The sequence below is a fragment of the Cucumis sativus genome, chromosome 4 (assembly GCF_000004075.3).
Source record: "Cucumis sativus cultivar 9930 chromosome 4, Cucumber_9930_V3, whole genome shotgun sequence".
Lineage (NCBI taxonomy): Eukaryota > Viridiplantae > Streptophyta > Magnoliopsida > Cucurbitales > Cucurbitaceae > Cucumis > Cucumis sativus.
Window position 1 is genome coordinate 22987184 of NC_026658.2, and position 13393 is coordinate 23000576.

Consider the following 13393-nt stretch of genomic DNA (forward strand, 5'->3'; position numbering starts at 1 on the left):
AAGGACAAGATTTGCGCTATACACTAGATGTTTTTTCCTACCTATCCAAGTACTAATAATAAGCAAAACTAAATAATGGTGTAGCATTGAATAATTTCATGGGAAGGAAATGTAGAATACCTGATCCAAGAAACATTATTGAGGAAAGAGAGAGATCAAATGAAAACAAAAATCTAAAGAAAACAAGGGCTTTATTTACCAAATAAATAAAGACATCAAAGAAATTAAGTATGGATAAGAAACAAATTACATTGGCATTAGACAAGGATTAAAAACAAAACCAGCCATCCTCAGCCAACTAACTACCTTTTACTAACACAATACCCCACATGGAAAAGGATAATAGTATTGCATGGTAGGGACATAAGGAATAGAAAGAGAAAAGACACTGCAACATAGAATTTCTAAGTAATATTTGAAACATATAATAATGGAAGTCAGAAAGAGAAAAGGCAGGAAATGCAGATCCATGGAGGTTCAAGAAATGGCCATACCACTTAGCTTTAGACGCATGACTCCCATAATACACAGAGAGAAGGGCTTGGCATTTGGCATTTGGCATTGGGCACGCACTCACTGACACACCAATCTTAAAAGCTGTTTCTTTAAGCACAATATTGTTGCTCTTTCTCCCTCTTTGTGTTTGTGCTTCTGATCCCCTATCTCATTCTCACCAGGTTTGGTCTACGTCTTTGAATCTACGAAACATGTGCACTTTTTTTAAGTCCTTTTTGGTTGCTGAATAAATAATCAAGAGGACCACACTCACCTGTCTGCCTCAAGCTTACCCCCATGATGCCCCTTGGTATGCCTCTAGCCATGGCACCACATGTTGGAAGCCTACAAGACTAATCAGTGCAATCTTGACCAAATAATTGAAAGAGTGAAATGATGAGAAAACATAATTGACACGTCCCATAAAAACCTTCATGAATGTATGTGTATTATGTATAACTTCAAATGTGAAACATACAATGATGCCAATAATGTTGAATGCACGTTATTCAATAAGAATTAAGTACTTTCACACTTTGGTTAGGTGAAGATTTGGTTGGTGGGATGATTCTTCAGGTTTTATGTATTTTATGGAGGATCTCTCCCACGTATAGAAAAGATGAGAAAAAGAGAAACTTGAATATCATGAGAAAAAATCCAAAGAAAGATTTGAGTTGGATTCCTGAGTGAGTGAAGGAAAATTGAACTTAATTGTCTGATTTAACAAATAACTACTATAATAAACCTTTCAATAAAAAGTAACTGATAATGAAGACTAAAACTAAAAGTGGTCTATCTATGATGTTTTCTAAATGTTCTGTTCGTATAATAAATTACAGGTGACTCTTTTATTAAAAGTGACCCCCAATGTTGAAAGATGCTGAGGGGCAGCAGTTCTTGCAGTACAAAACCCTAATACACCTTGTAGGTTGTAACAAAACCAGCCATATGTTTCTACATTGCAAAAATTTCTTGGGATCACTACCGCATCAAAATTTTACATCCTGCCTCTCCTGCATGATAAAGAGAAAGAAAAGTGAAGAGCTTAATTTTATTGGAACGCTGACTGGCTGCAGAACCATTATGGAAAATGTTTACCTTAAGACCAAGCACATTGCATGAGACGCACCAACTGCAACTGATAAAACATGGTAGGGACCCAACCCATCATCTTCCGTTAGAAATATGACCTCCACGGGAGATGTTTGTACCTCTGGCAGCCCAGGAACACCCAATTGAGAATCCTTAGCATTTCCCCACATGTACAATTTACCCTCAGCTTTCACAATCCCAAAATCAACTTATCAATGTCTTTTAGAGACAGGTTTAGAGAAATGATCGGAATGATATCTAAAAGTAAGAGCATAATTGAAAAGCAAGTATTTTACCTAACAAGTTAATGGTCGTTCTAAATTCTGAATTTAAAGAAATAATAAATAAATGATAAAAGACTGATTAAAACTGTGAAAATGACTTGAACGTCCTGCCTAACTGGCAAAAGAAAATGACATTGAAATATAGGACGCCCGAATAATTCAATATTAAATTCTACACACATAATAGAAGTAGATAACCATCGGCTACCTGTTACAGCGGCTGAAGAGGAACCACAACAGGCAATATAGATCACTCGCTTGTCAGCTAAAGCATCAATCACTCTGGGTACTTTTTCATTTTGTATTGAAGAATGACCCAATTGGCCATGTCCTCCGTAACCCCAGGAAAGCACTTTTCCATCACCTGGTTTAGAATAACAAGAAACCTTAATAAACATGAGATGTGAACAATGACCTCTAAAAGCAAAAATAGCAAGTGAGATGAGGTTGCTTCCATTGTCAGTATACCAGTTAATACAAGCGAGTGGTATCCACCGCAAACTATCTGAATGATGGGTGTATCTTCAAGACTAGGAACAGGTTTTGGTTCCCAACCACCAATGTTATTGCCTCTACCAAGCTCAAAGTTGGTGTTTGCTGCATAAGTTACCAACAACAAGATATGCAATGTTAGCAATGTTGTTCGGCAAAGATCCTCTTTAGTCTAGGAAAGAACTGAGCACAAAAAGCTTCTTTATACAGGCCAAACCAACATCTCCATGGCCCAAGGCCAGTAGAATGGAAGATGCAACAAAATTTATGAATTTTAAGCCTAAATGTAGAACACTACAAAGTAAAATGAGCTAACTGGTTCAGTTTCCCATGTTGTAAGATTCTGCAAGTAGATCTAAGTTCTGACATCTAAGTAGATGTGAAAAGAACCCAAATCCAATGTTTTAAAAGCTATTGAGGTTTACACCATCTCCAAGGCTCTAAGTTTTAGCCTCGAGACTTATGCCTTTGTTGAACCATAAGAGGCTTACACCTCCCACAAATGAGGCTCGCGCCTTTGTGAAAACGCACTAAGGCTTAAAATCTCTATGCCTAGTCTAGTGATTAGAAAAATAATAGTGATTTGCCTAATTCTTAATTTTTTAAGGTTTGAGTTGTGACAATTTGAACTATGACTATTTTTATTGTTGTGAACTTAAGAATGCTGAAAGCAAACATATATAGTATAATAAATCATGTTACTAATAATAGTAGTAGTAAGGATAATAAAGATGTCCTTTTAGAAATCTTATTAAGTGAAAATTGTGAGGGTGAAGTTTCTTTTTACACTTTTATATAACTATCTTATTTAACAATACTTGATCATACCAATTTAGGTTTGGTAAAATGTTTTTAATGCATTATTTGAGGCTTACACCCCATACCGCCTAGAGGATTACACCTCGCCTCTTGAAGAGGAGAAGACTCAAGGCCGCCTTTAGCCTTTCAAAGCATTGCCCAAATTTGTTGATCAGTCCGATAATTTTTTAAACTCTCAATCATTCAACTGATCTAACGGGCACCGGGCTTGCCTTTATCCTGGCAAGTTCTTTTGAAGTAAAAATCTAGCAGCACAATACATCGACAGTCATTCATTTTAATGCATTCACCAGTCAGTTGCACATCTTCCTATATCTTCAACGCTTTTTCTGGCATTTAGCTAATTCTGTTAACGACCCATCCATCATTCTTTTATTGCAGCCTCTAAAACGCTGGTACAGCATAGTGGCTTATGAAGCAAGATTAAAAATCCTAAAACCTAAACAGCTTACTATAATCCGTTGAACTTTCTAAGACCCCAAATACAATGAAGCAGCACCAACAATTTATTTCCTGATACTCCAATTATGGGGAAAATTCATGATCAAGCATCATACTTTTATTTCAATTTGTACACAAGTGTGATAATCTCAATCCAGTTTCTATCCTTTCAAATATGTAAACGAGTATGATAATCTTAATCCAGTTTCCATCCTTTCAAATATGTTAATGAGTATGATAATCTCAATTCAATTGTCATCTTATCAGGGAAACTTTATTTTATTGCCTCTTATGTTGCCGCACATTGAAATAAAATTCTTACCTCCCCAATTCCAAAGCTTCCCATCCACTCCTAGAGCCATTGTGAAGAAACCACCACAGGACACAGCAGCAACAGGTGCAGGCAATGCTCTCACTCTGCAAGGAATACTCAATCCTCCTCCTTCATTTGGGCCTCGACCTGGACCAAGGCCCAATCTACCATCTCCTTCATCTCGGCCCCAGGTATAGACCTCGCCTGTACCAATGAACATAAAAGGGCAAAAAAACTTTAATACATAAAAGCTGCAAATTCTTACCCATTTCTGGTAAAGAATAGATGGTGCAAGTATGAAAGTAAAGATTGAGCAACTACAAAATTAATATTAATCTTTTTATAAGAAATTATAGTATGAAATCAACAGGTACAAGTGCACAACAATATCATTAAGTTCACAAGAACCATTTAGTCTATTTTAATTTGGGGTCAACCACAAATTGGGCATCGGCCAATATATAAAATACCACAGACCAAGAAGAGATTCTCATAACTTAGTTTTGCAAAACTCATAAGACCACCTGTTGTGGCAGTATACAATCGGGAAAGTAAGAAAGTTGGTGAGACTTGATCTGTGAGTCCAAGGGGATTTTGTTCTCGGTGTAAATATGGTTGCATGTAAGTCAAAGTTAAGCAGGCCATCTTTGAACATTTTTTGAGTATTTTGTATTTTGGTATTAGGAGAAAATAGGTAGCTCCCAGTCCCACACTTAGCCTTATATCTTTCTCTTTAAGCATAAATAATAGAAGGCATTCTACAATTTTGTTTCTGATAATAATAATAGTTCACTTGGGGCCTATCAGTTATCCCAATGAGTAAGGAAGTGAGGTGATATACCTGATTGCACTTTCAATTATTACTTATAGCATGACATATCCAGTTTTCACTTATATGAAACCAATAGGTGGGCTGAAAGTTTACACTTCACTGCTGAATGCTTTCAAATAAGAGAAATATAGTTCCATGTATTGAAATAAAATAAGAACCTTTTAGCTATTAATAAACATATCGTCCCATCCCATGTAAAGATTCGTTTTTCTTTCTAAAATAGCATCGATATGAACAACCTGATTCCGTGATTGCTGCAGTATGGGCCCCGCTAGTTGCAATGTGCTTAATTCTGCCTCTCCATGAGCCTTCTACCAATCTAGGGACCAGTTCTCTGTGATAAACAGAATGTCCAAGCGCACCAAAACCACCATAACCCCTGGTAGCTTCATTTTTTAATGACCGGAGATCAAGTTGGACAGTTTAAGAAATCATGAAATGAAAGTAAAAGAGCATAGTTTCTAAATAGCCTATCAACTGATGGCATGAATTGTAGTTGATAACTAAAAAAGTACCATAAGGCATTTCCCAGGTAAAATGATGGGGTTTTCTTTTACAATTATGACTAAGACATTGAAATGAGATTGCCTGCCTATTCTTCAGCAAACTCTATACATAATAATCCTAACTATCATCTTACTCTATAAATCCTCCAAGAAATTAACACAATCTGATCCTCAGTAACCGTATTCCAAACAAATTGAGAGTTATGCATGGTAAGAAACAAAAGGCTTCGACCAATACTAAATTGTATAATCAACATAAAAATGAACTAAAATTAAATATCAAGTGGAGATACTGACCAAGTGAAAACCTGCCCAAGAGCGTTGAGCGCAACGGAATGCAGACCCCCAAGAGCAATGCAACGAACACTCTCTAAGCGAGAATTCAAAGTGGGAACAAAGACAGGGTTCTCGTGACCAAAACCAAGACGGCCGCCGTCTCCTTTACCCCAAATCCAGACTTTCCCATTAACAAGCAAAGAAGAATGAAACAGCCCACAAGAAATACCGAGCTCAAACGAACCGTCATCCCCAGAATCTTGATTGTCGCCGGAGAATGACGGAAGCTGACCTGGGGCTAGGGCGAGATTATGAATATTGGGAACACTCAAATTGGCCACGGGAGAAGGATACAAACGAATTTCTTCAATGCCGCCACCGAGCTGACCGGAAGAACCTCTGCCCCAGGAGAGCAGCTGGAGAATAGCGGTGGTTCCAGCATTGTTTGAATGCGTTTCTTCGGGAGAATCGTGGTTGTAAAGGAAGGGAAATTTTGACGAAGCGGACGGGGATGGAGGAGATTCAATAAGAGAAGAGAAATGTCGTGAACGAGGGAGATTGGTTGTCAAAGAGCGGAGTGATCGAAGAAAGTACATATCAGAGGAGCCTCGACTCGTCGTCGTCACTGAGAGGAGTATCAGGCCGGAAGGGCGCCAGAAAATATTCCCATTTTGCCAAAATAATTGGATTTGAACTAAAAATTAGAGTTTTAGACAAACTCACGTTGAAAAGACTTAAATGTCCTTATTTAATGGGGGTTCTAATGCCTCAAAATTAGATATGCATATGTTTGGGTGCCATCATTGATAATTTGTATTTGTTAGGGTGTTTGGAGCGTTGGTTTTGAATTCCGAGTATATACAAAATATTTAATTAATTTTTTTAGTATTTTTGTACGTATAATTCAATTTCTTGATTTATTATTTTAATGGCACTAATGTAAAAACAAAAAAATTTAACGTTCAATAACAATAATTTTGAGTACAGTTGCATTAACATGAATGATCTAATTAAAAATATTACAACTTATTCACAAAATATAACAAGTTATGTAATCCGATGCTATTTACAAAAGTTTTAGTTAAGCAATATATTAAAAAGCATCTAATAACTAGGTTTCAAAATAATCGTAGCAAAAACGTCATTCAAAAGCGAGAGTGAAGTAGAATTTAATGATTGTTATGGGTGTCTTCCTATAAATCACATGCAATGTAATATTTAAACTTAAACTGCTTTTATCAAAAGAGTTTTAAAATTCAAATAAGTTGAAATTATGTATAATTGTGTGTTTTAAAATTTAATTATGAGTCAAATATATTATAAAAAAATTAAGCTTTTGTCATTTATTTTCTTAAAGGTTTAATGGGGAAGGGGATTCATATTTTTCATGTACAAAAAAATGATAAAACAAATATGAAAAGGAAAGTTGTAATGTGTTCATTTATTTTTATTATTTGAATCAAAATGTACCGTTTTCTATTTTTTATTTGAGTAATAAAAAAAATTCTTTTATTTTACATATATAAAAAATAAAGAAATTATATATTTATTATTGAAAATAACAAGAAATTACATTAACTATTTTGACTAAAAAAATTTATTTAATACATAAAATCATAAACAAATTTTTAATGTTTTTTAGTTAAACCAACTCAACCTTTAATTTATTTGACTTATCATCCAAAATTATAGTAATAATTTTTAAATGGAATTGAAAGTACTAATTTAAATTTGAGAACTAAAATTTGAAAGAAAAAAAAACTCTCAAATTACTCAATAACGTAAATGTCCAATGCCAAGTCGGTCATATAATTGTTTAAGGTGATTTAGGATTTGACTCTGCATGTTTTATTTAGTTTTTAGTTATTGTTTTGTATCTTGCAAACATCTTATAACCTCCAAACGTGTAATGTGTAATCCTTAGTTAATTACATGAGTTAGAATGCTTCTACACATGCTGTAGAAAGTGTTGCCTACATATTTTGTATCTCACATGTATCTTGCAACTTTCAAACTTCATATGCCCAATCCCAAATAAGTCATATACTTATTTTAAGTGATATGTCAACTTCTAACTTCAAATCGATTTTTGTCAAATTTTAGTGCATTGCGATGCTGTATGGGATGAGGGGCGAATAAAATATGAAGGAGGCATGTTAAAAGGCATTGTTGCCGGTAAAAAAAAAACATATAAAGATTTATTCATTAAATTATACGATGTTGCAGAAGTTGATCTACAGAGTTTGACATAAAGATAAGATGCATATATGAGATAAAAGTGGAAAATGAACATCCTCAATTTGAGTTAAGCAATGACCGTGATTTGAAGTTTTGTATTCTTGAATGAATGAAGATCCCCCTATACGTCTCATTTGAGCCTAAAAGCAATCAAAGTAAACATATTTTATAATTCAGTATGTGGGAGCAACCAAGTTCATAACTTAAACCTCAATCCTCTAATTGTAATGAATACATGAACTTCAGGTTGGTTTGTGTGGTAACATGATAGGAACCACTTCGGCTATATGAGAATCATATGAGTCATATAATTCAAAAGATTATACTTTTACATGGGAATTGGTTGAGACAAAAATGAATCATTTGACATGTCACAACAAGAAGATACTCCTACAAAAGATTACAGAGAAAAAGTTAAAATTCAGTACGACTTCACTAGCTAAGTTGAATGCAAAAGAAGTGTTTGGTCCGAAGAAAACTCTATAAATGAGGAGTTTGATGTAGGACAAATATTTTTTCGCAAGAAAGAATTGTCCGTTAGACTAATTGTTTTGACAATGAATTTCTTTTTCCAGTTTGTAGTAAAAAAAAAAACTCTACTTAAGAGGATCTTTTAGTTAGATGCATTGATAACAAGTGTGATTGGAGATTACGAGCGATGAGATTAAACGATAGATATATTTAAGATTAAATAATAATATGTTCCGCGTCGGCTCAAAGACACGACGACAAGTACCCTAAAAATCTCAATTTGGTGATTGTCCATCTTCTTCTCACGCATACGAAATAAATCCCTAAAAAACCAATAACCTCACCATTAGTTAACAATGCACGAAAATGTGGCAAAAATTAATGGAGAAAATTGAAGTTTTTAGTCTCGTATAAGGTTTGTATGTGTTTTAAAATATTTTATTATGATTTTAAACTTAAACAAGTTTATAGTTACAAATTTTCATCTAGTAAGCAACAAAGATCGATAAACATTTTATTATAAAATACGTATAACAAATTTTCTTTCTTAGTCTACTCATACCAAATTTTAGCAACCAAAATCAATTTACAAATTAGCAAACTTAATTAAAAAACCAGAAATTGTAGAAAGAAAAAAAACACAACAAATCAAAGAATAATTTATACACAAATAACAATTTTTTTAAAGAAATCAAGAAAGAACAATCCACTGCAATGGTTGGAGTTTGAGAAAATTTTCTAATTTGTATGGAAAAACGATGCACACCGCCACCCCAAGTCTCCATTGTTGTCGCTATCCACCGCCAGTCATGTTGTCGTCATTCAGTGGAAGCACTTTTTATCGTTGTTGTTGAGTAGTCGTGCACCAGAAGTATGTTAATGTAAAATCACCACAACTCACCTAAAATGAGTATAGAATTAGTTTGTAGTTGAACAAAAATTCATTATATTTTTTCCATACTCCACTATATAACGAACAAAAATTCGAACATAGGTCATCCTTAAATTATTGTGAGATTTGTGATATGAAAATCAATATACCTTTAAATTACAAGACAATCAACTTATTGTTGAATAAACTAGATTGAATACCCCAACAACAACAATCAAATCAACCAACAGAAAGCAGTAAAAAAGCATAAACAATAATACACAAATCAACAGTAATCAAAGGCAACAAAATAAATCATCAAGGCCAGTCAAAACATCAAGGCAACAAATTCTCAAAGAATATTAACACCAATCAATTAAACATCAGATTTAACATTTCTAATTGATGCAATTTTTGCAAATCAATTGAAAATCACCATTAAAATTGCAATTTAGTGTTGTAAGCAACCTATGTTTATTTTTTGCTAAGTGTTTATAATTTGCCATCAAGCACAACTCAAATATTGAAACTCTCAACAAAAATGACACAAACATCTAAATGAGACAATCTAACTCTCAAATAACTTTTTTTAAAAAAAATTAGATATAGACAATAATATAATGATCAAATGAAAAAAAAAAAAATCTCACAAATTTTCACATAAAATCTAGATCCTAAACAACAATGGAGCAAAAATCAAAAAACGAGATTTTCACACAAACTAAAAAGTTATCATCTACGTACTAAGAAGTTTAGTAATCAAATGAAAGTCACATTCCCATGTTGTTCAAACTCTCTCACCACATTGAGTTACTTCTGTTTGATTCCCTTCACCTTTCGTTTGAAGATGTTGTGGCAAAGAAGATAGAGAGAAGATCACATAGAAGACGAGATCACGTGAAGAATGAAGTTGCTTATGTTTGTGGCCGACAATCACAGTTAGTTAGTTTCTTGAGTCAACGTCCAAGCCATTCGTTTGTCACATGAAAGGAGAAAATAGTGGAGAGGGGAAGAATGAGGGCAAGAATGGGAAGCATGGAATTGGAGGGAAAGAGTGAGAAGCATGAAATTATGATTTTTTAAGAGGGCAACTATGACATTTCAAATCAAATTTGTCATAAAACTCTTCTTTTAGAAATGTAATCCAAAAAATCAACACCATAAAATGTGTCTGTTTTTTTATATATATAATTTTTCGATTTCTATGCTTTTGATACGTTTGTATAACGGTACATGTGATGATGATTCTATGATATTACATTTTAATAATAATTTAGAACGAAGACCAAAGAAATATTTTAGAGACACAAAGTCACATGCAACAGCTCTAATAGACAAAGATATAGAATCAACCTAAAACTAACATTAATCTTCGGTTCGAACATGAGTATTTTGCGTGGGATTTCAATTCATAGCGAATTTTAAATGAATTTCGTAGTATATTACCACGCTGTAAAGATAATGGTTTTAAAATCTAAAATGATTTGAAATATTGTTTTTACTTGAAATATTTAAGGCCAAAATGCTCGATTTCGTACGATTTCGTAGAATTTAAAAGTAAATTACATAATTATTAACCTCATTATTTTCTAGTTTTCAATTAATACAATTACAGATAAAAGCTTATATTAGTACTCTTCACTGTTTTTTACTTTAATTTTCAATTATCATCCAAACATGAAATTTTAAAGTCTCCAAATAAGATAATTAATTTAAAATCATTCCTTCAACTTTCTTCGATCTATTTTTAATATTAAATAATCATTTTATTTTATTTATCTTGTTAATGCATTTCATTTTTATTCATACAATGACCCACACAGAATAGGAAAAAGGTAATGTTATAATATGACTTGATCATGACTCACTACTAAGAAATAAAAAGAAAAAAAGGACTAATTGTAGATCGCAAACTCTCAAATCAATATCTAGATAAATAGACTCAATTCACAAAATTTTTAGTTGAATATATACATCTTGTGACCTCGTGATTTTTCTCTTTGACTTTAGACTTTAAATCTTTGAATTTTAAAAGTGTTTAATAGGTTTATAACCATTTAATCTCAGGTTCAGTATGTCTTTAAATTTTTTAAATATGTATTAAAACGTCGTTAAATATTATTATTTCGATAAAATATATACAGAAAATCCTAAATACACGTGTTAAGAACTCACTATTGCCATGTAATATAAGAAAAGAAACTTTGCATGGAAAGAAGAAATGTTTTTGAGTTATAAAAATATAAAATTGTATGGACCAGGTAAAATTCTTAGCATGGAAGAAAAATCAATTTTAAATTCATTGGATGAAAAATAATAATAAAGTAGAAAACTTTTCTCTTTTTTTTTTTTATATTTTAATTAGGAATTTGAGAATTCGAAGTCTATGATTGACCCAAATTATTTCATAATTGGTGACCTTTTAAAAGTAACGTTATAAAGTAATGCGCACTAAGGACTTAAAATGGTTAAAAGAAATAATTCAATTGCCACGTGTCGTTGCTAGCCGAATTGTCTTTTCTTTTATTATATTTTCTTATCCCTAATTTTCTAAAGAGAATGAAAAGTATACCTAAACAATACTTTCATTCTAATTTCACTACGGCTTTACTTCTTTTTTTCTTCTCAAATAATGAAATTATAGTCTAAAAATGCATAAAAAATAGAGAAAGAAATATAAACAAAACACAAACACAACTTGTTAGGATAATTTTACAATTTAAGAGAGGAAAGTTGTTTTTGTTTTAACCACATGTAGACATATCAAAATTTTATCATGTATATAATAGATTGCAATAAATACATATAAACATTTTTCTCTTTATATATTTTATATTTTAAAATATATAAAAAATTAAAATTATTGATTTTGCTTCTTATTTGACATCATTAATACCAAAAAAATAAGTTTAGCAAATTTATTTTAATAAATAATTTGAACTCACCATTTGGAAAAAAATATATATGAAAAAGTAAATATGATAACTATATATGACAAATTGTTTTAAGTTATGAGAAAGTAAATATGATAATTATATATGACAAATTGTTTTAGGTTATGAATCGTTATCCGATCCACGACTTTCCTTTACAACATTTGTTGTTGTTATTATTATAATGAAATGCATATGCACTAATTTAACCATTGTAAAAAAAAATTGAAATCTTCTTATTTGTTTTAGAAAGATGTACAACTTGTACTTAGAGTTATCATTTTAATTTTGAATTTTCATAAATAGTTTAAAATGCATCTATTAAATAGAAATTCTATATATATATATATATATTTATTTTAATGAAATTAAATATTTGGCGACCAAAAACAATGTTATATTTCTTATCAACGCAAAAAATAAATTTTTTTTTTTTTGAAGTTTATAAATTAAAAATTAAATAAAAGTTGTAAGTTTGTATGTCAGTTCTTATCCTACGATATAATTTGTAATTTAAATTTTAAATTAGATAAAAATATTTTTGTTGAGAACCTGAAATTAAACCAACTAAGTCTATATTTTAAAAAAATTATAATTATTGATTTTGCTTCTTATTTGGCATGATTAATACCTTGAAAATTAAGTTTAACAATTTTTTAAAAATAATTTGTTATTAGTAAATTAGAAAAAAAACTCACATTTTACATTATTATTTGTAGAAAAAAATATAATTATATATAACAAATTGTAGAAAAAAATATAATTATATATGACAAATTGTTTTAGGTCGTAGAAAGTAAATATGATAATTATATATGGTAAATTATTTTAGGTATTGACTATGAAGGCGTGTATCCAGTCCATGTCTTCCCTCCTAAGTCATCACCGCCTATTTTTGACGAGAATTATTAAAAAAAAGTATTATTTAGAAAAAGAAAATCAACATGAAATTATATAATAACAATAATTTTATAACCTTATATTTTGTTCACTTTTGTTTGGATGGTGACATTCACAAAACCAACGTAAAAATGGATTGATTTTGGGCAATGAAAAAGGCAAAGTACATCTTCAAAATGGTACCAATCGTTTAAAAGGACAAAAAATGGCCAAATACTTGGGTGTTTGGACATAGGGAATGAATGGGGATTCATATCCTACTAAGGTTACTACATTTTTAAGCAACATGATCAAAATAAGCAAAGGACTAGAAAGTGTAAATAATCATAGAATTGCTTCATGGAGCAACATCACTTGGTATAAATCCAAGCTCCAAACTACTTTTCTTTTTAAGGAAAAAGACACATTTAGGTATATATTTAGCATATTG

The 13393-nt window shown here is 31.6% G+C and overlaps 1 protein-coding gene across 2 annotated transcripts; it reads right to left on the reverse strand.

Annotated features, from left to right (window-relative positions):
* Positions 1 to 1131: 1131 nt before the first annotated feature.
* On the reverse strand, positions 1132 to 6236 carry LOC101221711 (RCC1 domain-containing protein RUG3, mitochondrial). 2 transcript variants are annotated; one of them, XM_004145954.3, is made up of 7 exons: positions 5572 to 6236; positions 5008 to 5147; positions 3946 to 4140; positions 2340 to 2468; positions 2080 to 2235; positions 1594 to 1774; positions 1132 to 1508 (listed from the first exon to the last, which is right to left on the reverse strand). In XM_004145954.3, exons 1-7 carry the CDS (start codon positions 6144 to 6146, stop codon positions 1493 to 1495), a joined length of 1392 nt encoding a protein of 463 aa, XP_004146002.1. In that variant the 5' UTR covers positions 6147 to 6236; the 3' UTR covers positions 1132 to 1492. The 2 variants fall into 2 exon arrangements, with proteins under 2 accessions (XP_004146002.1, XP_031740192.1); XM_031884332.1 differs by having other exon boundaries at positions 5005 to 5147.
* Between the last annotated feature and the right edge of the window lie 7157 nt (positions 6237 to 13393).